The 26237-nt window shown below is 38.0% G+C and overlaps 1 protein-coding gene and 1 long non-coding RNA gene across 6 annotated transcripts in view; one reads left to right on the forward strand and one right to left on the reverse strand.

Annotated features, from left to right (window-relative positions):
• The window catches only part of LOC135209077 (tau-tubulin kinase homolog Asator-like), a gene marked incomplete at its 5' end in the record, with an annotated part of 93617 nt that extends 69179 nt beyond the window's left edge, over positions 1-24438 (forward strand). For 3 of the 5 annotated variants that reach the window (XM_064241661.1, XM_064241662.1, XM_064241664.1), the window contains 10 exon segments: positions 73-203; positions 974-1097; positions 1315-1484; positions 1726-1743; positions 2207-2432; positions 3133-3288; positions 12146-12504; positions 13279-14883; positions 15405-15587; positions 18592-24438. In XM_064241661.1, the coding sequence (XP_064097731.1) occupies positions 73-203; positions 974-1097; positions 1315-1484; positions 1726-1743; positions 2207-2432; positions 3133-3288; positions 12146-12504; positions 13279-14883; positions 15405-15587; positions 18592-18673 (3054 nt within the window). 5 annotated transcript variants of the gene reach the window in all.
• On the reverse strand, positions 15626-23256 carry LOC135209080 (uncharacterized). The gene is made up of 3 exons (XR_010313290.1): positions 23119-23256; positions 20806-20930; positions 15626-17716 (listed from the first exon to the last, which is right to left on the reverse strand). It is a non-coding gene; the product is annotated as an uncharacterized LOC135209080 (long non-coding RNA).
• Positions 24439-26237: the final 1799 nt, after the last annotated feature.

The raw sequence follows: 26237 nt of genomic DNA on the forward strand, positions 1-26237 counted from the left end.
GATACCAACGTAGCCTTGAGTCATATGGAAACCATTTTTGTTGCTTATAAATGAAACGTCTCTTTAATCCAGGTTGAAGATTTTAATTGTGAAAAGGAAGGTGAAGGTGGTGGGGAGAAAGAGAAAGAAGGGAGGCTGGAATGCTCGACCGACTGGGACGGAGATGCTGTCATGGCCTCCCGTCAAGGACACACCACACCAAGGTATGATGCCTGGACATAGGTTTTGAAACCCTGTCGGTGAACCTCATGTGGTGCACTGTAGGCATTACTTAATGTTCTTTGCAGTGTCTCTCTGGGAAAACTTGCAGTTGCATAATGAAACAATTGTTAGGCAAGGGTGGAAAGTAAGATGGAAGAATGAGAATATGTATGGAGGTTCAGTAACAGAAATGAAAGGGATTGCAGCTAGGGGTTTAATGGGTGCTGCAAAGAACTTTTATGTAATTTACTGATTACTTTAGATTTTGAGCATTCCTTATATGTGTATGAAAACATACTGCCAGATTTATTTTTATTTTTTTATAGAAATGGAGAATTTTTTGTATTCTCATGATAATGACTTGGTAAATCATTTGTCTTTAAAACAATCTAAAGTTCACCTTACTAAACCAAATCTGTAAATGAGCCTTATAGCGAGTCTAGAAATGTGACTTGCTTTTCTTGCCAAATTTAATTTTAATGACATTAATGATAATCCCAGAGGACCTCAGGAGGAACTGGGTTGAGAATTGGGTGTTTATTTTTAACTGGGCTCATTCTGAACAAGTGCAGTGCTATCTGTGGCAAGGATAAATTGGAAAATGTTGGAATCTCAAGAAAACAGGGTGAGAGGGGATCAGAACTTAAATAGGCAGAGCATAGCGTAGGTTAAAACTCAAAGTTATGAGGAAAGTTACAAAGAAAATAGAATTAAGATGATGACATATGTAATGTACAGTACTTGGTTATAATAAAATGTGTATGTCCCACAGAGGTGCAGGTGGTGATGACAACAAGAACAGGAAACCTTTGGCAGTTCTGCGACTGTCCTCTGTTGATACAGCTGTAGACGACGTAGATATGAATGTGGAGCCTGCAAGTAAAAGAGAAGACCAGGTAAGGACTCAGACATGGTGAAATATACTATTTGGAATTGAATACCCTAGTGAAAACAATACATACAACAAAGAACTGGAAGCATTTTCTGAGACGAATAAGTAATATGTGAGATATATTTGGAATTGTTTCCATTGTCAGAGTGGGAATTGTTACAACCAAGAACAAGGGTATTTTCCTAGACTGATAAATAATAATCTATTCTTGTCCCCCACAGTATTCTGTCCAGGATGGTAGTTACGTTAGTTTCCAAGATGGCGGCCGCTTAGCTAGGATAGAACCGAGCGCTGGAGGCGTATCTCCAGGAGGCTCGACACCGCCCACTGAGGGTGAATTCCATGCCCACACTCGCGATCACACACCCCACAGGCGAACCCATCATAAGAGGTCAGCACTGATGTTTGCAAAATGTTCGACTTCCCTTTTTTTAACATAAGTTTTAAGAATCATTTCTCATAGCAGACAAGAGGATTAGAATCATGCAAAATCCAACTTAAGCTTTATTCAAAGTAGAGAACTGATGCAGCGACAACAGAAGAGCAGGCTTTTGGGATAATAAAAACAAAAAAAGTTTCATGATTATTTGCCAGATATTGACTGTGTATCTGTTTGGTTTGTCTGTCACCAGGAGTCATGGATTGGCCAGGTGAGATAGTTTACCTGTCCTGTCCCCACTGCTGGCTTAGCCAAGCATACCTTCTCTGTTCCTGATATACCTTTAGTCTGCTATTTTTCTTTTTTTAATTAGAATTAGAACAGTATTTTCTTCCTATTCAGCTACTGTGTATGGTGTGGAATGTAATCTGGTTTCATATAACTATTGTACTGAGTATTTTTTTCTTATCATCGAGTATCTTTTAAGCACTAATTGATATTTTTGACCAGAGGAGCAAATTGTATTAGTCGTCCGTATTAAGAGTACTTTAGTATCCTAGTTTTTTGAGGCAGCCTCAAAGTACTTGTTGAAAAAGAGGTTTAGAATATTTTTGATGTTTCCGGTAAGTGATGTATAGCATTAAGAACAAAGACAGTGACATCACCATCATGAAATAAGTCTCGACATAGTACTTTTCTCGGCAGAAGTGTAACAAGAGCATTTTTGGTCACAGGTTCCACCCAGTGCAGCGAGCCAAGTACCTTGGCCATCGAGATCTCTCCATCACCCAGTTTGCTGTGGCTGACGACGACAACGTCTCCCAACCTGCGACTAAGGGCGGTGGATGTGGCCTTACCTTAGCTTCACAGTGGAAGTCACAGTTTGATGACTCGGAAGAAACGGACAATGAGTTGAAGGCCGACAACCTCCAGAGTCCCGAGCACAAGCAACGTCTAGCTGTAAGTATTGCGCACAAATGTACGCCTCAGAAGTGTTCAGCTGTTCTTTGACCGTAAGTAAAAGTGTTTCACTCTGAGTCTGCAGCCAAAGGAGCTTCTATAGTTCTTTTAACTGTAAGTATGAGCTTAGGAAAAAGTAATGTACAGTGAGTAAACAGGAATATAAAAAATAAAATATAGCGTTTTGCTGCTACTCAGGTTAATTTTGTCCAAAGAGTTTCAGTACTTGGATAATATTTCTTGATGAAACTTTGATTTGCAAATGGCCATCAAAGCTTTTCTTGAAGGTTCAGTAAACTAACAGAAGGGAGAACAGCACCAGCAGAAGGAATGGGACTTGACTTCGCTTCAGTTAAGTGATATATAATACTACTCTCGTTCCAATTTAAATTTCCTTTAATAACCATTTCATAAAGTATATAAACAATTTAGATTAAAATAGATCTCAACATGATATATAACATTACAGTAAGATGACATCAGAAACGAGAATAATAAACACAGAAATCATTCTACTAAAGATACGATACAAGTTAATTGAGCAGTCTGTACTCAAGGAGCCTTACAGTACTGTACATTAATATCTAGAGAATCAAAAACATCCTTGACACTGTAACACATTCCTGTCTCCCGCATGTAAGTAACGCAGTAGAAAGAGTTCTGCCCTCTAAGCAAACAATCTTGTCATGGCCCTCCTCAGCTGGTGTCTCCGTCAACTCATGGTCCCGATGACACATCCATGACCCCTATTCAGGAGATGGGCGCCGCAGAAAAGTCTCGGCGGGTCGGTACAGAGCTGTCCAGAATTAGCGAGGACGATCGCCATCGGTCCTCCGACCACCACACCCACACCCAGGTCTGACCTCTAACAAGTCCCTCACTGCTTGCAAGTTTCTCTCACTTTTCAGCTCAAGATCCACCCAATTAATCTCGGCTTGATTTTTTATATATATATTTTTATATTCTGAACCACTTCACTTTTTCTGGCTTCGTATAATCTTTTGCACCCCTTTTCTTCTCCTTCTCGAAACAATGTTGAATTCTGGGTAGGGCTATTGGTTGTTGCATGAGGACAAAAGACTACAATACAAAACTGAAATCACTCACAAAAATATTCATCATGAGTTCAAACTTGCATGTGTAAATGAATACCTTTCTAGAGTATGAAAATGGACTCACTGTGGTTAGAACCTAGAATTTAATGCCACCATTTCCACTGTGTATCGTTTCCCTGTGAGCACTACAGTGTAATAAGCTGGTGCATGTATAATAGCCTCTTTTTATACACTACAGCATAACTTGATCACTGCAATGTTCATTTAAATGCCTCTGTTTCATCAGTTACGTAATTCTCTCTCCAATGAAGTCTTTCTTAATGACAGAGACTTTCCTATTGTTAGCCATAAAGTTTTTGGTGCACTAGAGCTTATGAAATAGTATCTCTTTCACACTTTGCACCCCATTTCACTTTTACATTTAGCACTAAAATTTGCACTACGAAAGATTTTTTATTAGCTTCAGAACTTCATGTGTAATGCGTCAGATTTTTCATCTTCCATATGTGCTCATTCTTGCTTAGCATTTCTGAAGCCACATAGAATTGTTAGGATTTATCTACAGAGGTGGGTAGTGATTTGACCCAGCAGTAGCATCTCTTCTGTTAGTTATAGCATTTCAGCTCTTCAGGTAGCTTGCTTTTAACTGGATGCATTAGTCTTTCATATGTTCATTGTTAATCTGAGATGCTGTACCTTAAAATGGTATTCAGTGGACCCCCCGTATTCGTGGGGAATGCATTCCAGACCCCCATGCAAATAGCGAGAATCCACCAACACTACTTAGAACACCCTATAAAAATGCTTAAAACTGCCTATTTTCCTTGTTCAAATTCAAGAAAAACCCACTAAAATTGCTTCTACCTGGTTTATTTAATAGTTTCATCACAAAAAGTACATTTAATCATGAAAGTGATATGAAAATAGTTATTTGTGGGTATTTCTCATAGAAAAATACAGCGAATACACAAATTTCCCACAAAGAATGGGTAGAGATGGTCCTTGGAGAAATCCTCAAATACGTGAGTCTGTGAATGCCGAGAACCCAAATACGAGGGTCCACTGTAGAGGCCAAATATACAGAATTTTTTATGATTTCCTTGGTATCCAAAGTTGTGATTTCATTTTGTAAGCTGTGTTAATGTGCGATGATAAGATCTGAAAGGATATTTTCCACTTATTTGCGAGGTCAGTTCATGTCGTCGGTTTTTTTATGAGGTGGCAGTGAGAATGTGAATAGTTTTACTCCTAATTTAGTCCAAAAGTTAGTAGGACCCTGAGATAGTCTTTAATTCTGTAATTGAAGATCACAGGAGGTAGCGAAGTACCTGTCGATGTTGCCTTCCATTAATGCTCTTTGTAATGAATGAATAGTTAAGGTGTAAAGCGTACATAACTTCAGGCTTAAATCATTACTCTTAGAGATTTCTGTTTTCTCTTAAGGTTGAGCTTAGTTCTGTTAGACCATACCATAAACTGCAACAAGTCCCACGAGTGAATTTTCAGTTTGCAGAACCTTCATTCAAGTTTGTTTCTATATCAAGTCTTTGTATGAGTTGTGAATTTCATTTTTTATCATTTTATATTCATAATCATTGATGACTTCCAGTGTCTTCTTCCAAATTCATATATTATGTCTTAAACACAGCCAATAACAGGTTCCCCCCTAACAATTACATATGTCACATGGAATTACATTTTTAATCAAATCTTTTAAATTCTTAAGTAAAAGTGTTGGGCTAAATATTTCTCTTCTTACTATGAAGAAATTACTAACTCTTGGTGTATTTTATGTAAAAGTTGACAGGCTAATGTGGTGATGATGACATCACAGTAGTACAAATCTGAATGAAGTAGTGCAATGTCCTGCAAGCAGTGCTAGTAAACCATTTTTATTCATGAAAAGTTATATAAGGGGAAATATTATTTATAATTTTAAGATTCTTTGCCGTTTTGTCAATAAGCTTGAGAGTAGAGTCTACGATGACTTTAAGAGTACAGTAATATAGCAATTTACAGAACAGTAGTATAGCCTTATACTGTATATTGTAACGAAAACTTCAGTACCTAAAGGACACTGCAGTACATCATTTTTGTCAAGGGTTATAATGCTTGAACTTCAGATCCTTTCCTGAAAATAGGAAATAGGTTTGATAGTTTATTAATTCTGTACGTTGTGTGTACTTTCAGTACAGTGTTCATTAATGTGTTGGTCGAGTGCCCCGTAGTCATTTAGGAGCAGTTGACCTGATTTGACTTGGACTTAGTTACTGTAATGTCGCAACAGAAAATGCCACGACTTTTAAAGTTTCCCACTGACCAAAGATTTGATATTTTAATAAACTGGTCAGAATGGTCATCATTTTCCACAGAGTTTTAAAAATATGGAGGGATTGAGGGTGCAGAATTTGCAAGTTATGCTAAATATCTCTTGGTCTTGTGTATCTGATTGCTGTTTAAAAATTGATTGTCTGGCCATATCATTTATGGCACTTTGATGACAAAGGTTTTTCAAACCATAATGTTAAACCAGGAGAGTTATTTTTTTTCAAATAGAATCTGTAGGTAAAATATCCTTGTACCTTTTTGTAGTTCAGAAGGTTAAGGAAGTCAGTACAGCATAAATTTAAATACCGCAAGAATATAATAGCTGATTGATTGTCACAATCTTTTAGGACACTAATGAAAACAGGTTTAAAAACAAATCGGTTTGGAATAGCCACTTAGACAGTACTCTTATCTTGAAGTAAGTATTTTGGACTTTTATTAGGAGTAAGCCAAAAGATTTGTTGATATTAAAGAAAGATGACTTGTATTGGACATACTAGACAGTTAGATAGGAAGAGACCAAAGGTAACAGTTGGGTTGACAGTATGTAAATGTCATGGGGCAAGGTAGCTGGGGTTGAAGGGATGTTTCAGAAAATGTTTAGTGGCTTAAACTTTGTAGGTGGTATCGCCTCCCTTTTTTGATGGCTCGGTAATATACATTCAGGACCTTAATATTCACTTGCTTGTCACTTCCTGAACTTAGAGACATGGAAAGAAATATAATACATGAAGACAAACATTCAGAAGTAGGTAGGTGGCTGCATTTAGTGAAGAATGGATGTCATCAAGCGAATTGTAGGAATGTGTAAACTGAAATATACCTGGAATGAATAACTGAATACAGGATGGAGAAACAAGAATGGGTTAATAATACCTACCCTAATCCTGTAGCATCTCAGTGGATCACAAGATAGGCTCAAGGAAAACAGTTGTAATCTGTGTGAATACAATAAACTGCTGTCATTTAATGATCCAGTAGGCAAAAAGATAGAAAGGGTAAGATGTTTGTGAAGTGATGCAGTATTTATCCTGTGACTTATATTTTAAGTATGCTTCTGTAGTTGGTACGTCAGTCTCAGAAATGGAAAGAAACAAGAAATGTGAAGGTTACTGTGAAGTTCTAGGTACAGGGAGGACATACATACTCACTCAAGGATTCTCTCTGCTTCAGAATGTTAGCATTTAGCTAGTGCTGTTTTACAGTGTCTAATAATTGGTGTCAGTCAGACACAGCTAAATTGTTATAGATTGATTTCAGTAAGTTTTAGACTCGGCAAGGTATTAATTACTGAACTGGAATTTTTAATTGTGATCATTCATTTTCTTCATGTGCCCTCAAATTTCTGTGATACTATTTAAATTTTCAAAGGAAACCACAAAACTAATTCCTAAATTGTAATAAATTTTATTTACCAACTATTTATATCAAAGGTACATCAAGAGTTTTTATAGCATAACTAGCAACAGCCCCATTACATATAAACGATGCACTCCTTTTTAAAGAGAAATGTAAATCATTCACTCTCAAGATGGTTTATTAAAATATGTCTTTGATAAACTTAAGAGTTGGAGTTGTTGATGTCTACTAATGTGTTCATTGGAAGTACGTACGTGCACGCTGGTTTAAATCACTAATCTTTCAAGTGGAAGTCTTAATCCCTCGTGTTACCTTTTCGAAGCAGTTGAGAGATCTCCCCTTTGTGAAGTTCGATGTCAAATAGATAGTGGTTTTTTTGGACGCAACATTTTCAGGAGCCACAGGTGAGGAGGACCATTGGACAGATGAATACTGTAAATTTTCCTGTTTTTCCATTACTGGAGTTGGAGTAATGTAAAGACAAATACTTGTTTTCTTTGTCACATTATCAAGTTCATAGTTACTTGTAGCTTACTGGGAAGTTGAGACTGTTGAAAATAAAGCAACATATGTAGTGGTAATCAGTTACTATGTTGTAAAGCATTTTGATGTATGGAATACACTTTACACAGTATGTATAGCTCAAAAGCTTTGTTTTGCACTGCAATATTTGTGTAAATATTATAAGCAAATTTATATTTCTGAATTAGGGAGTCAGTCCATTTTTTCATGAATATAGTACTATTATTACTGGATGTTTACAAGTGTGTGCTAGGCTAGAATTATTTCCCAATTATTCATCATGGAAGATCTTTTAATATGTTGGAGCCTAAACTCAAAATAGGTTATTTATAATGTGCAGTTGTTTATGTGGAAATAAAGTCATTTAGTGAAGACCCAGTTGATTAGGAGAGAGCATAAGAGAAAGAATTCAAGCAGAATGTCTTCAAGATTGAGGGAAATAGAGAGAACTTATTACAAATCTTGTAAAAGGGATCTGTACATAAAACCGTGAAGGATGATAAGGAAAGATATTTAGGGTTGCAGTTTAAAATTCTCAGTTTTACTTTTTCCTGTTTCACTATTAACCCTCTGAGATTTGAGGAGTGAGGAGGAAGGGAGGGGGTTCATATATTCGTCCTTGGTAAAGCACACACTGTTCTGGCATACGGGATATGGGCAAAGATAATTTTCTTTTATCATCCTCTGTTCATTCTTTTTTAATGGTAGAATACTGGCTTTGGTGTCATTTTGAAGCCAAATGATTGTACTTGATTTGGCATTTTTAAATACGTATGTAAAACGAAAATGAACCAGTCAGAATGTATCCAGATTTATTAATCTCAAACTAGGAATGGAAATAATAGATACAAAGCTCAAATATTAGTTATGCAATATGCAGCTGGCTGTTCTGGGGACATAACCAGAAATGAATTGGTGATAGTTTTGTAATGTACAAACTCTCTCATAGGAAGGGATTAAAAAAAAAATGGCTAATAGTATTGGAGTACCAGATATTTTTAAGCTTTATAGTTAGCTCATTTTAATAAGATTTCTGTCCTTTTTTTGCTAAGGGAAAGGATTTTTTGGCACTGTATTTAATATTACCAAATAAGTGAGCTAAAGCTTGTTTTTGATTGTGACATTGGATGACTAGTGACAGGAGACATTACTGAAGTATAGTTAAGATTTGATAGACACATATCCCAGTATTTCACAATGAAATTTGTACTATATCCATTTATATGGTGGTTTAAATAAGTGAATGTAAGGTAATTAGCATATGTCATGATTGATAGACCTAGGCTATAGGTTTGACGACATGAAATACATCTTAGATTGGGTATCTTATTTCTTATTGCAATTAGTACACAAAAGCATAACAAATTGGTCATTTGGTTCAATGAATACCACCATTAGGCTCTTCATTGTCAAAGGAGAAAATTGAACATTATGTAGTCCTTAGGAGAAAGTAAATACGTATAACAAAGAAATTGTTAGTAGCTTGTGAGTACCACCATAAATTTACTGTTCAGACGTTCAAAGTTTGCCAGTTAGTCAGGTTGAGACTATTTAGGGCTGGAGTTCAGTTTACTGCAAAACACCTGATAAAAACTGTTATTGTACTGTACGCTCGTATGACATGTGGTATTTCTTTTTACTTCAGTTATCTTTGTTGATTACTGAGAGACCTAATTGCTCAGCCTAGTATCTGTTGTATGAGGAAACAAAGTATGAGTAGGGAAGAGAGAACAAAACCATTTAGAATAAATTATAAATTATGAGAAACCAGTCTAGTTACTGTGACAAAGAGGAACCTCTTACAAATGTCAAGAAATGTGATTTGGTTCAGTGTGAGGACCAAATGTTAGACTGATTAATGTACGTCTTTTCATGACGATATGGCAGGTAAAGCTTTACAAATGCTTTCATTTATTTGTTTAGTTTTTTAATAAACACTTGCATTTTCTATCTATGTCTTTTCATGATAATATGGGAGGTATAGCTTTAAAAGTGCTTGTAATTAAATGTCAGTTTTTTCCCTTAATGACCAAAGTTATGCTTTAGGACAGAATTCAAATGAAAAGCAACATTCTTCTCCTTCTTTATTCTTTACTATTGTCGGTACTAACAGGAATTACATTACTAAAACCAAACAAGTAGCATACACATCTGGTAACAGTAATTTGATACACTTCTTGTATACGTACCACCTTGGCTAACCCTTGCGCATGAATACTGTACAGGTATATGTAAACTGTGCATAAATTTATACAGGAATTTGCATTCAAAGCATATGCTTAATAATTAAGGCAAGTTTAATGTTATAATTTGATATCTGACTGAAATGTTTCACGCTGGTATTTCTCTATAAGATCTTAGCTGAGAATCAGTTGTACAGAAGAGGAAAAATAAACATTCTTATATTCAATTCTTCTGTTAACAGCTACCCACTCAGTTTTAAATGCTTGAACAAACTTGATTTAGGCTAATACAGTCTGATTTCCTACATTCAGTGTGTCTATTTCAGTCGACTTATACTTGATGGTTTAAGGCAAATGTTTCACAGACCCTGGAAAAGATGCCAGAGGGCGAACTGCTGTGTAACGTCAACAAACGGTGTGCTTGTGTTATTTGCTTCAAGGTTTTCATTTGCTTCCTCTGTAGTACCACATGCTTTTTTTGGATAGCACTAGACTGCAGTAGCTATTACATTTAAAAAAAAAGACTCAGTACCGACTAAAATAAAAAAATAAATTTTTCAAGTTTACAGCCCCTTTTTTTGTATCATGATACTTTAAGGAATAATTTTTAAAAATATTTGATGCTAGCTTTTTCCAGTAACATTATCTAATAGTTTAGAATGGAAGATTTTTTAAATATGTGGTATTTGAGTTATTGTGGTGACAGTGAACTTAAGAAGGAGGTTTGAAGGGCACTTGATGATTAGAGATTATCCTTCGAAAGAAGGTAAACAATACTGTAGTATTAAAAAAAAAAGCAATGAAGTTTAAGCGAAATGACCACAAACTTGTGTGACAACGGGTTCCCACTCAGACGCTGCGCCAACGCCGAAGTGTGCTGTTCGAGGAGACGACCTTGCACGTTGTCATCTCGGGGCTCCACCTCCGATGCTAGCCTCTCTCTCGCCCCTCGATCCCGATTGCACTCGACCATTCCATTACCAAGGGACCAATCCTCCTCCTTCAACTACAGCAGCTGATTATCATGATAGAATCCTAGACTTGGGGCCGGCCACCTCTCAGAGGATGGATGATCTTGCCTTCTCTTCTTCTTCTGAGCTTAGTGCTCAGTGCCCAACAGAGTTGCTCCCCCTCAGATTACTTGAAACTACTACGGCCGTTATTTGCGGAACAACGCCCATGTTGTTGGTCCTCCTCAGGTGATCCTCCTCGAAGTGTTGTCAAAAGTGTCCAAATAACCGCATGTCTGTTTGTGTGTGTTTTGCTTTTTGCTGCTGCCTTGTGTGACCTAATCTGCTGCATCATGGGGTGTGTGGCTTGTGCAGATACCTACTGCAGATTGATGATGGTTCTGTCTTACTATAAATACTGACTGGCAACAGTTGAGATGATGTAAACAAAATTGTAGATTAATGTTAACATTAAAGACATCAGACTGTAATATTGACTGGGTGGGTAGTTTTCATTGAATGGTCTTGACAGTCACTTTGTACTGTGCCTCAGTTACTCGAGGTGACCCTGAAACTTTGCTTGTGGGTAAAGCCTTGTCAGATGGCATGACCTTGAACTGTTGGCTAATTGCCAGTAACCTCTACAGTATGTGCAGACTTTTGTTCAGTGGGTTGATATTCTGTCAACTGTATTTCAGTAAATTTGTGTTCTTGAAGAATGAGAAAATGCAAAGAATAGTTAACAGTAATTCCATAGCGTTTAGATTTAGCAGATGTTGAGATGTGTGGAGCTATTCTCATTGTAAGTAGGGTGAGTCTTACCAAATGCTTCTTGCCAATGTGGTTTCTATCCAGACCCTTGAAATATATATAGTATTATCAGTTTCATTACAATAATTGTATAAGAAATTTCAGTGAATATACCATCCTTTTTCGAGCATTCCTAATTTTAAAAATGGACATGACCCTTTCTCAGACATACTCCTACACCATAAGTCTTCCTCACATGTCGGGCCTCGTCCTATCCTGAAGTACATAACGCCTATGTTTTCACATTCCTGGAAGCTGCCCTGACCTTCATTCCAATGTTCTTGAATAACAAAGTCCCTTTTTATTCTAATTCTCTCCTAAAGTATACAGTTTTACGATAACAATTTAGTTATTCACTTTTCTGTTTTCAGGACTATGAAATGAATGTAGTGATAGGAAGTTCATGACTATTGAGTCCATTGCTATTTTAATATTGTAGAATCATCCATTAGCTTTAGACAGAGTTTTGTATGCATTCGAGTAAAATGTGCATGGGTTTGGTTCAGGTACCGGATGTGACTATGATCGGTGGAAGTCATGGCATAGAAGAGTTCCGGGTAGTGACCAAAGGAACTGGTGGTGTCGAAGAGGCTGAGCCTTACCCGGCAGTGGCAGCGTGTTTAGCCTTAGAGGCAGCGAGTCCATTGCAGGGTGATAAGGCCAATCAGCCAGGCCTACCAAGAGCATGGTCCAATCCTCAGCTTTCAAGCCACATTCGACCGGGCTTAGAACCGCCGCTAGTACTCACTACTACCGTCACGGATGCTGTTTACGAAGTGGATGTTGCGCGAGGAGTGTGCGTCAAGACTTCTCGGGAAGGGTCTCCTCTCACTCCGGAGCGCCGTCAGAGTATGCCGGACATAGGGTGAGTTGAATTGCTGTTTTGCATTTACATCAGTGATAGACTGTTAATGACTGTATGGCAAATCTTAACCAACCAAAACACTTTTTGTAGAATCTCACAATACATAATCACAATAACCAACACTGGGGGTTTGGGAGATTTTTGAATGGTAAATATCCATCGACTATAAACAATATTAGGCCTAAAATGAGTAAGCATCTGCTTGTACAAGACTGCTTTTACTCTCTCCTTAAGCACTATATTAAATGATGAGTGATTAAATTAGTGCAAATATGCAGTTAACTTCACTTGGCACAAAGTTAGAAGAATGTAAAAGATTTGTAGAAGGCTAATAGTAAATCTAATAACCAAGCATCTCACTTATATTTAATCACAGCACTATCAGTAGATGATTCGGATGGCAATATCACAAAGAGCTGTCATGAAGGACATATCAGAAAAATACACTACACTAATTAAACCCTTGTTTACTTGTATGCAATGCAGAATCCACTCATGCCATGAGACACACTGGCACTATTAAATAACATCCATTTATGATTACCTCATGCAATTTAATGTATTGCAGTATCTTATATAATATCCAGGTTTATCTGATAGTAGACAATGGTTTATCATTGTGAGATTCTACTTTATATTTATGTTGTTTTATATTTATTCATTACTATGGACAATTTGTTTGAGGTAGTAATGTAAGTGTACAGCACCATAATGCAGTTGTGTACAACACTAGCTTTGTTTTTGCACAGTACTTACTTACTCTCATTTCTATAGTGTTTGTGAAGCTGATGATGGTGCTGAAGACGAAGCCGTGGTAGGCTGCAAGATAGAATTCCGTGTCCTCGACAAAGATCGTAAGTTCTCCGAGCCAGCTGGTCCTACTACTGTAGTAGCAAGCCAAACACGGGTATCTCGCCAGGAATTATCAAACGTGGTACCCGCACCGGCTGCCTTCACTGCTGGAGCAGAGTCTCCGCCATTACCAGCCATGTTAGATTTGCCTCCTGGCACCACTAATAAATCTACGTCCCTCCAGTCTAGCCCAATGACTCATCACGAAGAGCGTTCTATTTACTACGACGCTCCGCCTCCAGAAGACTCCTCTCAGCAACCCTCATCTCAGCCTAACCAGAAAACTCACGCTAAAAGTTCTTCTCCTCGGAATGAACAGGAAGAGGAAAATCTCAAGAATGTGGAAATCAATGATACGCAAAAGGAAAAAGACAATAGAGCTAAGAAAGATGATCCTCGACGCCGACTCGGAGTTGTGGCACTGCCAGTCGTTTTAGAAGACCACAAAGACAGAGACGTAGAATCGACTCGTTACGATTCTGCCGTTCATCCTCCCGATACGAGTCGTTACGAGTCGGCCGTGCACGATCATACAGTGTGCCCCACAGCCCAAGAAACCTCTCGCTACGAAACGGTCATGGGTGCACCTCCTCCCGAGTCCTCTCGGTATGATTCAGTGATGGGTCAGAGAGAGAATGAAGCAAGAACGAGGCAAGACACTTTGTGCGAAGAGGAGAAATCCCTAACTTCTGAAAGGCGGAAATCATTAGAATTTGTTTTAGAAGAAAAGCTTGACTCGGATGACATGAGGAAAGTTTCTGTAATTAACTTACATGACTTGTCAGCAGCCTTCCAAGTTTCAACTATGATCAACAGGTCACGAACAGTGACGCCATCTGTTTCCCCGAGGGGAACGCCACCTCACAGCGAGAGTTGTGGCCGCCGCAGTCGCTCGTCCCGCCATCGTCGTTCTTGTGAGGATCTATTAGAAGAGGGGTCTGAGGAGTCTTCCAGAACTAACACCCCGCGACCCACAGACCTGCAGCCACGGTCTTCCCTATCTCCTGATCAGCAGCGGGGGAACAACGCCTCTCGAAGGTCTCCTGCTGCCCAGGATGATTCTTCTCAAAAAAGTCGCATTCCTGTGCCTATGTGGGCTCGCACTCCCAAAGATGGAGAAAATGAAGGTGGCCTTAATGCACCATCTGGAGGTAGGAGTCCAAGATACTCAGAAGCCGAGCGTGCCGAAGCAGCTCGTAGAATATCTGTAGCATTAGCCGAAAAAGTTACGTCGCCCTGTAACGAAGAAGATTCTATTAGCACACGTAGTGGTACGTCGGACCACAGATCCGGCAGGGAAAGAGGGTCTTCTGCATCCAGGGAATACCTTCAGACAGTAAGCCAAGAGGATGCAAGCGAAGAGTTAGCGGATCTCACGCCGGCATTGCGTAGGCGTCGGCAAGGTGTAGATAAATATGTCACTGATGAAGCACAACTTAACTTACGGTTCCAGCGTCGTCGAACTCGACCTCTCTCGGACGTCAATCCTCCTCCCACTGCTCTCTTGCAATCAAGGAATCATCAGAGGTAATGAATGTCATGCAGACACATTAGTGCAGTACAGTAGTTCAAAGATTTTGACTTGATAAGAGTAAATGAGGCAATTATACAGATGCATATGAGTTTTTATTGTACTGTGACCAGCATTATAATACATACAGAAAAATTTTGATGGATAAATAAGTATAAATTATTAAACAAGTTTCTAGTTTTTTTCAGATTTTTGCACTTAATAGATTCAAATCCATTATTTCCCTGAGTTGGGCATTGGATGCTTATGATTCATAACTTATGACAACATTGATGTATGATACTTATGTTTCACACTTTTGTTTAGTTGCTCTTTACTATACAAGAATTTTTGCAGCTTCAAATACTGTTCATGATCAGTTCTAGTCTGTTCTTCAGTTAAACATAATTTTTCATTTTATATACTAGTGACTAAATATTTTTTTATTACATCTCAAACACAATAGTAATGGCTGTTTTCTTTACTGACACCTTGTAATGCATTCAATTTTATCTACATCGCTTCTGTTTCCTGGCAGACAACGTGTATCTATGATAGAAGCCGGCACAGGTGGTCGCTATTATGACAGCGGCAGAGGTGTTCCTTCGTACCTTCTCAAGCCTCAGCACGAAGATTCTAGTGAATCGGAAAGTTCTCATCCCCGAAAACCACGCCCTCCCACCTCAGAACCTCCATCAGCTACAAGAGATGTCACCGCTAGGTAAGGATGTCTGATAGTGTTGACTTTCTTCTGTGAAAAGAGATTTTCATAAGGTCTATAAAGCAACCCATTTTTTCATTTGATACAAGAATACAGATACTATGAACAAACATCAAATCTTTGTGAAGTTATCTGATTCAGATTGAACTGGTTGAAAATGAAATGCGAATATACTATTCTAATTTAGAAATAGTGTTAACATATTAGGTATATTGTACAGGATTCAGTTTTGTTCCAGTAGAAATAGAAACAACTGCCTTCTGTATAGGAAATTAGGAATATTCCTCTGCATGGGCTGGAATTGGTTGTTAAAACTTGGTAACAATCCAGTTAATGACCCCTACTTCCCTTTTGTCACTGAGCACTTTTTCTTTGTCTTCTGTCTGGCGAGGATGTCTCTTACTGCACTCCTGCTGACTGCCAAATTGGAAATAATTTTATCTTAAGGTTTCATATGCATTACCATGGATCAGTGAGTTTGAACAATGGGGTATAAAGAGCTTGAGCAGGTGTATGTGGCTCGTCATTTCCTCAGTTTAGGTAGTTCTCCACAGTTACTGCTCCTTTGTAGTAGGACCTACAGTCCTGCAAGAGTGCACTGGTTAGTCTCTTTCACATTGGAAAAGGTTTGGAATTCAGAGGAAGGAGGGCTGAAAAGCATCTGCTTTTTCAGTCCTTCCTCCCCACCTACAGACCTCTCCTTGCTCCTTTCATGCATTATACACCACTCTCTCAGCTGAAAGGGCCAGACACAGGAAGGCGAATGACCTATACATGCTCTTCTCCATTGACGATTCAGGTGTGGATATTAGGCCTTTCACATGTGTGCACTTCACCTCCATACCTTTACCATGTTGAATGTTCATCTGCTGCTGCTAAGGGGTTTAGCACTGTTATGCTTCCAGCAGTGGGTAACGTTTTCTTAGGGAGATGCACCCACACTGTCAATCTTGGGAAGAATGACTACCACTGGACTGTCCTGCCAAAGAAGATATGAGCAAAGAGTAAGATAGAGAAGTGCAAGCACTTTTCTTCCTCCTACTCCTGATCAGACCCTTTCTCTTCCCCATCTTCTACCTTTCCTCATTCAGGAAGAAGAATCCAGGAAGCCTTCTTACAAGAATTCCCATTAGGGAAATGGGTGGGTTCTTTCACCTCCTGTCAGGTGTCACAGTCTTAACAGATACTGATGTGCTTAGAGGTTATCTAGCAGATCCTGTGAGAGAGGCTTTTCTCAAAGGACTGTCAGGAGATTATTAGGTACCTCTAAAATTCTTTGTCTAACATATATCAGGGGAAGTGCCCATCCTCCCTGGGACATGTTAGATGTGGAATTATGGAGGTATCCAGATGTTCTCTGTGCATTCCTCAAAGAAAAGCCTTTTTCTGACAGGGGTTGTTGGATAACTCCAAAGATATAGCTCGAAAGACTGGTATTACAGAAAGGGTCTCTTTCTGGTTGGTAATTCTGTTGTAGATCATCAACTTCCTTCTTTGCCTTCACTGAGACAAGTTCCTCTGCCTCTGTACTGAAAGGCTATCACTTGGGCTTGAGCCAGGCCTTCAGACTAAGGCATTCATTTCTTTGATTCTGTTGCTATTTGTGCTCATGAGGAGCTTCAGCCTCTGGAGTGGGGTGTGACTTGTGTATTCCATGGCTTAATTTGGGCACTGTATGAGTCCCTGGGAGGCTTTGGCCCAAGATCTCACACTCAAGACTTTTTGCTAGCCTCACCCTTAATGAAGTGTAAAGGTGAGTTACACAGCCTTTTTCTTTTTCAGTGCTTCGCTAAGATTTCCTTCTTGACAAATTGAATGGGAAGTTACAGGAACCATCGCTTCCCTGTTCACTATCATGACAGGGAACATAACGTATCTGGGTGGAGATTCAAGTAGCCAACTGAGGATTAAATCTCTCCCATGACAGCTTATGGTTTTAAAATAGCTTGTGGTTTACCTAGGTATACAGACCAAAACCTACAAAAACACATCCTGCCCCTCAGGCCAAAGCAAAAGTACTTGGTGACAGCAGGTGATCGAGCCTTCCCTTACTTGCTCTGCTACCAGTCAATTGACTGATTCCAGCTCTCACACAGGAATACTCTTACGTGAAAGACTGGTTTGTGTACCTGAAAAAATACAAATTACTTTAAAAATGTGTTTACTGTAGAAAGTGTTATTGTAAATCTACTACTGCTGTTCATAAGAACATATAATTGAATTGAATGAATTATTAATAGAATTTAGGCCAAAGGCCAAGCACTGGGACCTATGAGGTCATTCAGTGCTGGAAAGGAAATTGAGAGTAAGTAGGTTTGAAAGGTGTAACAGGAGGAAAACCTCGCTGTTGCAGTATGAAATAATTGTTAGAAGAGAGTGGATGGCAAGATGGAAGAGAGGTATGAACAGAGGTACAGAAGGGGTTGCAGCTAGGGGCCAAAGACACGCTACAAAGAACCTTAAGTAGTGCCTACAGTGCACTGCATGAGGTGCACTGATGGCACTACCCCCCTATGGGGATAAGAATATATAATGAAAAATATACAGTTGATTGAATGTTTCCGTAATTTGAAAGAAGTAGGATTTTCCAATATTGCAAGTTTTTATAATGTTATTAATGATTTGCACTCATCAAAATAATATATAAATTAATAACCCTAAAGTGCAGAAACTTTCGTAATAGTGAAGACAATTTTCATAACAAAGAAACTACCCCAACAGCACACAAATTATGGTAGGTTATGTTAAGTACTTAAAACTGTACAAACTGAATAGTTGAGTTATATCATTGATAACATCATAGGGCTGGGTGAAAAAAAAGTGAAAAGAACTTCTGATATCAGCCAATTATAACCAAGAAATCCAGGTAAAATCTAAAAGAGTATGATTTGAAAAATTTTCATCAACAGGTTTTGAAGCTTTTCAAGATCTGATATGTATGTTAATAATGTCCCATTTCCTACTACGTATAAACTACAAACTAACTGTATAATTATCTTTTCAGGTTACGAAGGTATCGACCTCTTAGTGCAGATAGTAGCGACTCTTATAGACGGCAACATCACCAACGCACTGTCTCACCCTGATTGACAGGAACCTCGGCCCTAGTCCTCATTGGCAGGAGGCGGCACCTGGCTCCCTGACCCGAATGCCTGCTGCTCTGCACCAACCTCTCAACTGCTGTGTGCTTCAGTTATCCCCTTACGCACAAACGCTCCTCCTCCTCCTCCTCCTTCCGACACCTGTACAGTGTGTACTCGTGAGCTCGGTCAAACACAGCCGTACGATGAATCTTCCAGGAACTATGCGCAGCCAGAGCAACAGATTATCGTAGCTAAAATTGCAAAGCTGAAACACAGGAAAAAGAGAAAGTTATGTGGTTGTTGGCAAATGTTCATAAGAACAAGAGGAAAAACGTTGCCATCATCTCTCAGTAGACCCCAAGGAATTAGCAGATCGCATTTTGACTTGTGTTGAGCTACGTTGTAACTAGACCAAAGATTAACGTGTTAAGAAAGAGAAAATCAGTGTTGTTTTTACCAGAACCATCTCGAGCTCGGTTTCAACCGGAGGAGAACCACGGTGATAACGGAACAGATTTATTTCATATTCTGGAGTTGAGTAGGCTTGGTGACAGAAGAGTGGAGGTGAGCCTTTGCGAGTTTGTGGCTCTGGCTCTGCAGTGGGTCAATTCAAGGTGTATGACAGCAAGGTGGTCCTCCCTTCATGCAACATGTCTCCAGAGCTGCTACCAAGTGCAGCAGCATAATGAGAGACAGAGAGAGAAAAGGCACGACAGCACAAGCATCAAATATGACATATCTGGTCACTAGTGTGATAACAGACCTTACTTAAGTAGTTACCAGTGTGACATATGAATACGAGTGATTAGGGTCAGCGTACCACGGGGTGATGGGAGCCAAGCACCATCGACTGACTGACTGCCACTGTTAGACTCGGGTCAGCGTGACTGGGGTGCAGCAGCCGGTTTTAAAACATCACCTGCACTTGGTTGTGATATTTGCTATGTACAGTACATTCTATGTACCGACACTTGCTAGGTTAGATAGTAACTGAGCCATCCTCTGTTGCCATACTTTGACTTTTGACGTCATTGTGGCTACAAACCCCAGGTCTTGAAATTTATCTTTTAGCTGAAAAATGAAAACTGATATAAAAGAATACTTTTAATGTATATTACAATTTAGATACTTAAAAAAAGGCACCTATGGTCAAATGTGATGTAATATTCTTTAATGTTTCCCTCTGATCTATAGGTACCTGTTTCACTTTAAGGGTTCTGGATAACTGTTGTAAATTTACTAATACTTTGATATTGCTGTTAATGAACTATTTTGGAGGTAACTGCAATATTTTAGTGTGTCTCAAAAAAGGAAAAAAAAGAAGTATCTCTTACATATTGCCCAAATACTCATCAGTAGCCCTTATACTTTGAAGCTCTGTCATTTCCTCTAAGCTGTGAATGCTGTAAGTATTTCTACGGTGCACATACAGTATGCTGGTGATGCAGTTTGAACGTTCTTTTGTTGAATCAAGAGTTTTGGTTCTGTTTTCGTCCTTGTGCCATTGCCTGTGTTGCAGGTTTGTTGCATTAATCATTTTTACCCATAACGAGTAAAAGTTCGAAGATGATGTTCCATGAAATGTCAATTCTGGAAACACAACAGAAGCGCTGTTACATTAGGAGGACCGTATTGGCTTTACAATGGCGATGAACACAATTCTCCCGCTTCGCCCAAGCTTCTCTCCTCTTGGTTTTGTCTGTAGAAAGCTTGAAGGTCAACCAAAATCCAACCCCCCACCAAAAAAAATTCCAAATTCTTCATGATATGTGCCATAACTTATAATAATAACTGGGTACGCAGTTGAGAGACTTATGGTACATATGGCTTCATGGTCTCTACAATGTACGAGATCTAAGCTATGCATGTTTCCAAGCAATACGTATTTCAAGTTTTGATTGATTGCCACTTGCGTTGGCACTCTGCCGTACTTTTCACATTAACTTTAGACACTGAATTCTTCAACACGTCTGCCCAAAATTTTTGGTGTACAAGTGCCAGATACAAAAGCGATAAGATCACTTCTCTAATCTCATATGTGGAAATACATGTACAGTGTAATACAGTAAAAAAAAAAAAAAAAAAAAAGTAAAAGTAAACAGTGCATACATCAGTGCACAGACAGTTATACATACCAACATGGAGATACTGACAACCTCAAGAGCTTGCATTCTATACTCAACATTTTTTTGGGAGTTGTGTAACGCACGACGAACTTCAAGGCAACTAACGTTCACCTAAAACTTCCATTTGTACTTTCCTGTGGAAGAAAATTTGAAGAATTTAACAGAATAAGTTTTATAGGAAGAAACTATGGAAAAAACATTGTGCAATAGGAATCAGCTCTCTCTCTTTTATGACTCTTGACTTGTCTTAGGCTTATCGCAGACAAACATTTGTTTTTCGAACCCAATCTAGTCTTGTTCTTTACTACTCAGGTTGTTATGTTTACAATGCCAAGCACTCTGCTCAGAGTCTGTTCACATTTCCAGAACTGCCTTATTTACCCAGCAAAAGCACATGCTGGTAATGTATTTAAGATAACATTCAAAATAATTTTAAAACCATTCGTTGTGAAGTGGTTGGAGCCTCTTGGACGAGCGAGGTCCTTAATCTGAACTGTCGACGAAATATGAAATATTACAATATTTCGGTAATTTAATAAAATGTCCTATAGCTTTTAACATTATTGGAGTGATCAGAATGATGGATATTTCATGGGAATGCCAAACGTAGCTTCGTACTGTGGAAGTACAGTCCTGCAAGTTAAACTTTAGTGGAATTTTTTGGTATAAATGGTTAAAAGTCTACCTATTACTCGAATGCTATGCAAAAAAGTCACGTGCGGTAGAAATGAATGAGCTTGTCAGTATTTCGTACATGCAACCAACCACTCACACCAATATTTTTATACAATTAATTTACCCAACTTCATTTGGATTCATGACAAACGAATTGCCTGATGTAAAATCCCAACCTAGTCATTAACCACAAAGAAGGAAGCATTATATTGGCGTCCAAGCTAAAAACTTCCGAACGTGGGCATTGGGGCATCAAACGAGAGCACTTTTTACACAAGGGGTCGCACTTTACATCACGCACTTGACTGTCTGTGAATCCATACCAAGTTGTGTAACTTAATATAAATAGATACTGATACTAAAATTTGTGTAATGGATAAGGAAACATACTTTATCGATAATTTTTACACTGATTCTTCAATAAGCCTAATTATTAAATTATTGAGAAAGAAAAGCACAGTTTAGACAGCATTAATTAGTAGACTTTTTGTAGAACCAATTTGTGTAAGATGAACAGTTTTGATGATTTCAAATTGTTCTTCCTTTGAAAAGTATTTTAAGATACCAATGTACATTGTAGTGAAGAGGGGGAAAGGATGATGAGATGTTACAACGTCAAAGTGTTCCTTGAAAGTGTTTATGAGATTTAGAGGGGATGAAAATGGATGGCTTGCTCTTTGAAAGTTTCCAGAACTACATCACTGAGGAAAACGACACATGAAAATGCTGATAACATGTTGATAACATCAAAGAAATTGCTGCTGTTGAGGAGAAAGGCATTACTTAATGTTAGCAATGCCGATCGAGTAGAAACCTCAAAGGTGAGCACAACCAGGGCGAAGAGAGAATTGGAACAGCACCACAAACTAAACAGCAGCAGCAGCAGAAGCAGAAACGGGGAAGCAGTGGATGCTGCCACGTCCTTAATCCTCTTCCACTACAATGATTAGGATCTACATCTGTGCTGTGACATTTTACTGAGGAAGCCCAAGTTTTTTACAGGAAATCTGAGGTTGTACTAGTTTATACTCATTACTTAAGTATATTTAGCATGGAACAATAAACAATAAGTTTGGGAATTTATCAAGTGAGTCAGCCGCTGAGAGGTGCTTATCAACAATTTATTCAACTTGTCTGATTGAGTCAATGGAAATGTTTAATAGTCACACGCTAGTCAGTACTAGGTATGCAAGTGTTTACATGAATATATATAAATATATATATATATATATTTATCAAAGTCAAATGATTAAAACTGGTAAGAGATTAGGTATTTGTTTTAAATGCCTTGATTTTTAAAACTAGACATAGGTATGGTATGTTCAATGATTTCCTTGAATCTCTTTTCATAATTATCACAGATAATCATTATACTTATTACTAATATTTTTATCGATTATTTATTGTCTTATTTATCATTATTATTATAATTATTATCAATCTATCTACAGGAGATCTTTGACCAAAAGATCATCTTGTTGCATTTGAAGCTGTTAAGCATAAATGTGAGAAATCAACCTTTTAAAAATCAAAAGCAGCTTGCGTGCGAATTAACTTTTTTTTCCAATCATTTACGTAATTTCAATGCGATCTGCCCCTCTCTCTCTCTCTCTCTCTCTCTCCTTCAGATTTCTTTGACAGACTTACCTGCAGCGGGTGGGGATGTCATTTTTATCTCCCAGTGTTGTTAACTATAGATCTTACGTGTCACTGCGTGTGTTTTATACCGACGACTTGCCACTTAGGTGTTGTTGAACCAGAGCTTGGTAGGGCTTTGTTTCGTCTCCTGGAAAGATAAGGGAAGCTCTGTAATATTCTCTCAGGATTTTAATTTTTTTTTTTTATTAACTGGAATACATACTTGACAGGTTGTAAAACTCTTGACCCTTTTTCTTTTTTACTTCAGTACTATGTACATCTATCCTCAAGGTTTCTGTTCTGTATTTGACGACTGCAGAGGTTGTCTATAATTGCTCATGATTTTTAATGTATGATTAACAGTTTGTCAGAGTACAGAAGTAAGCTTGTGTCATAGTATTCTTCGAATGACTGTACATTTATGTTCCATTATCTAATTCCTTGTGTATTCATGTACTGAATTCAACAGAATTCCAAAATCACCTTCCTTTCACTGGCCTTAATCTAGTCCACTGAATTCGGTAGAATTTTGAGAACTTCCTTACCTTCCCTGGAAGCTTGATAGAGCTTTGTTGTGCCTGCTGGAGGTCTTATTTATTTATTTATTTATAATTTTTTTTATCGTCTTAAATGGTGTGAATCCTGGGAAAATGGTCGTAGGGCTATGAGTAATAGATTGGGGATGGAGATGGCAAGTTTCAACCATCATTTATAGCCTTTGTAAGAGTTTCCGAACGACATTCACTCTCCCAGCATCGGTATTCTTATATCTTTCATGAATCAGCTAGTATACCAATTTCTTTTCTTTTAAAAATGCCAAAAGTTAGGATGCATCTAAGTCACTCGCGATGCCGTGATCAAGAGAATGCCATTCGGAAGACTCTCGAATCTTTTTCAATAGACTTCTGTTATTTTATATTTTGTTAAAAAACATTTTTTTTAATCCTGCCTTTCATCATGTTATATAAAGTATTCTAAGCTTATTTGAAGAAAGAAAACTCTTTTCAATAATATTTATGAAATAGACATCTACTCTTACTAAGGTTTGTCTCGGCCTCTTGTCGTCCTGGCTCCCGAAAAGCGAGGAGCCGCTGCGACCAGTGATGTTTGTCAGGTGTTTCTTTACTCATGCAATATGTTGTTTACGGCTTCTTCAGCTATTTCATTATGAACGACTAACTTTTATTTCCCCTTTCTTTCTTTCTCTTTTTTTTTATTTTACTTATTAATGTGGTTACTGGCCGTCTGTACTATAATGTCCAGATTGTATATTTTTGTTCCGTGTACTTAGATTGTTATTTACAATTAAATTATAGCAATGCCTTCTAACTGGGTACTTTTCATTTTCCTAAAATAGAGTTTAAATCATCTTTTGGTGTTTCTGTATTATTATGGAATGGAATGATGAGGTCATTCAAAGCTGTAAGGGGAATTGAAAGTCAAAAGGTTTGAAAGGTGTAAAAAGAGAAAAACAATGCACTATGAAACAATTGTTAAGAGAGGGTGGAGAGTAAGATGGAATAAAGAGAATATGAACAGAGGTTTAAGAGAGGGTGGAAAGTAAGAAGGGATAAAAAGAATTTGAACAAAGGTGAAGTAAAAGAAATTAAAGGAGCTGCACCGAGGGGCCGAATGAATACTGCAAACAACCTTAAGCAATGTCTACAGTTCACTGCTTGAGGTGCCATCCCACTATGGGGTGCACTATTGTGGGCCAACGATAACTTTTTGGTGTGGACATACCGTCAAGAACTACCAAACTTTCATGAATTATTTCACCACAAATATGATGTTAAATTGTGCTATTAATGTCCTTAGAAATGTAATTACGTATCTGAAATATACCAAAAAGTTTTCCATTGGAGCATACCAAGCAATAACTAATATCACACCAATTAAATACAAGAGAATGCAGAAAACTTATGCCTATTAAGCCTACACACCTCATAAATTTGGATACTCAATCTGTGACATGTGTTCACTGATTGTCATTACTTATCATTGCTTTAAGAAAGTTGGAACTTAGTAATTAGTTTTATGTTTTATGTAGTAACAAACTGTCAAATCTTCATTAAATAACTTCAATCATCTGCATTAATGCATCTAGGGGAATGCAAATATAGCTAAGATGAAGAAGTATGAATAGTGACTAGACTAGCCCAGGATACACTAACTCTAGGCTCCCTGTCAAAATGTAAAAATTAAAAAAATGAAAAATATCCCCCCCAAAAAAAGGGTTAGTAATTGTTTCTTTAAATGAGTACATGAAATAAAACAGCCGAAAAATATGACACTTCCACAAATAATAACCTACCCAAACTATGTATTCATGATCAACTGACAGTAAATTTGTCCTTTTATGTCCCAATTGCATTACGGAGTTAAAAATTTGATTTTACTATGTTTTAATGTGTGCTTTAAAAATGAGTAGTTTTCATGATACTGTAATCCACCCCTTATAAACATATCATACAATTCGTCCCTAGTTTGATGAACTGGCACAAGCCATTTTTTCCACATTCTGAGAAAATACTCTTCAAGGATTTTGTTATTCTCAGCTTCTCGTTAGCTCATTTTCTGAGGAAATTTTGTTACAAATTCTGACAAGACAGACAGCTTAAATTTTGATATGTTATAAGATATCAAAAACTGAGACAGTTTACTGGAAAACTTAAAAAAAATTGGACACCAATTCATCAAAACAGATGAATTAAGGGGAACCAGATTGGCTTTCGGGTGGAGGAAATCACAAAACATTGAATACAAGGACGTATTTAACCAAACCTAACCTAACTTGAGGCACCAGGTCATAATCTGGTTGAAGGAGGGACCCCCAACTAACCTAAACCATGGCACTGTATACTATATCAAAATAAATAGGATGGCCACTTAACCTAACCTAACCTAGTGTGCCAGGTCCTTACCTAGCTGCACATCTTAGGTTACCAGGTCCTTCGCTTTATAGTGTATGATGTTTATTCAAAAACCTTTGGTACATCTTACCTAAATCACAATCAGATCTACCAGAAGTATTATGACGAAACAGGAATACATCTCTGAATTTCACTTTTGTATTTTCCCTTTACCCAAAATCACCTCTGAATTTCACTTTTGTATTTTCCCTTTAC

Source organism: Macrobrachium nipponense, chromosome 37, assembly GCF_015104395.2.
Source record: "Macrobrachium nipponense isolate FS-2020 chromosome 37, ASM1510439v2, whole genome shotgun sequence".
Taxonomy (NCBI): domain Eukaryota; kingdom Metazoa; phylum Arthropoda; class Malacostraca; order Decapoda; family Palaemonidae; genus Macrobrachium; species Macrobrachium nipponense.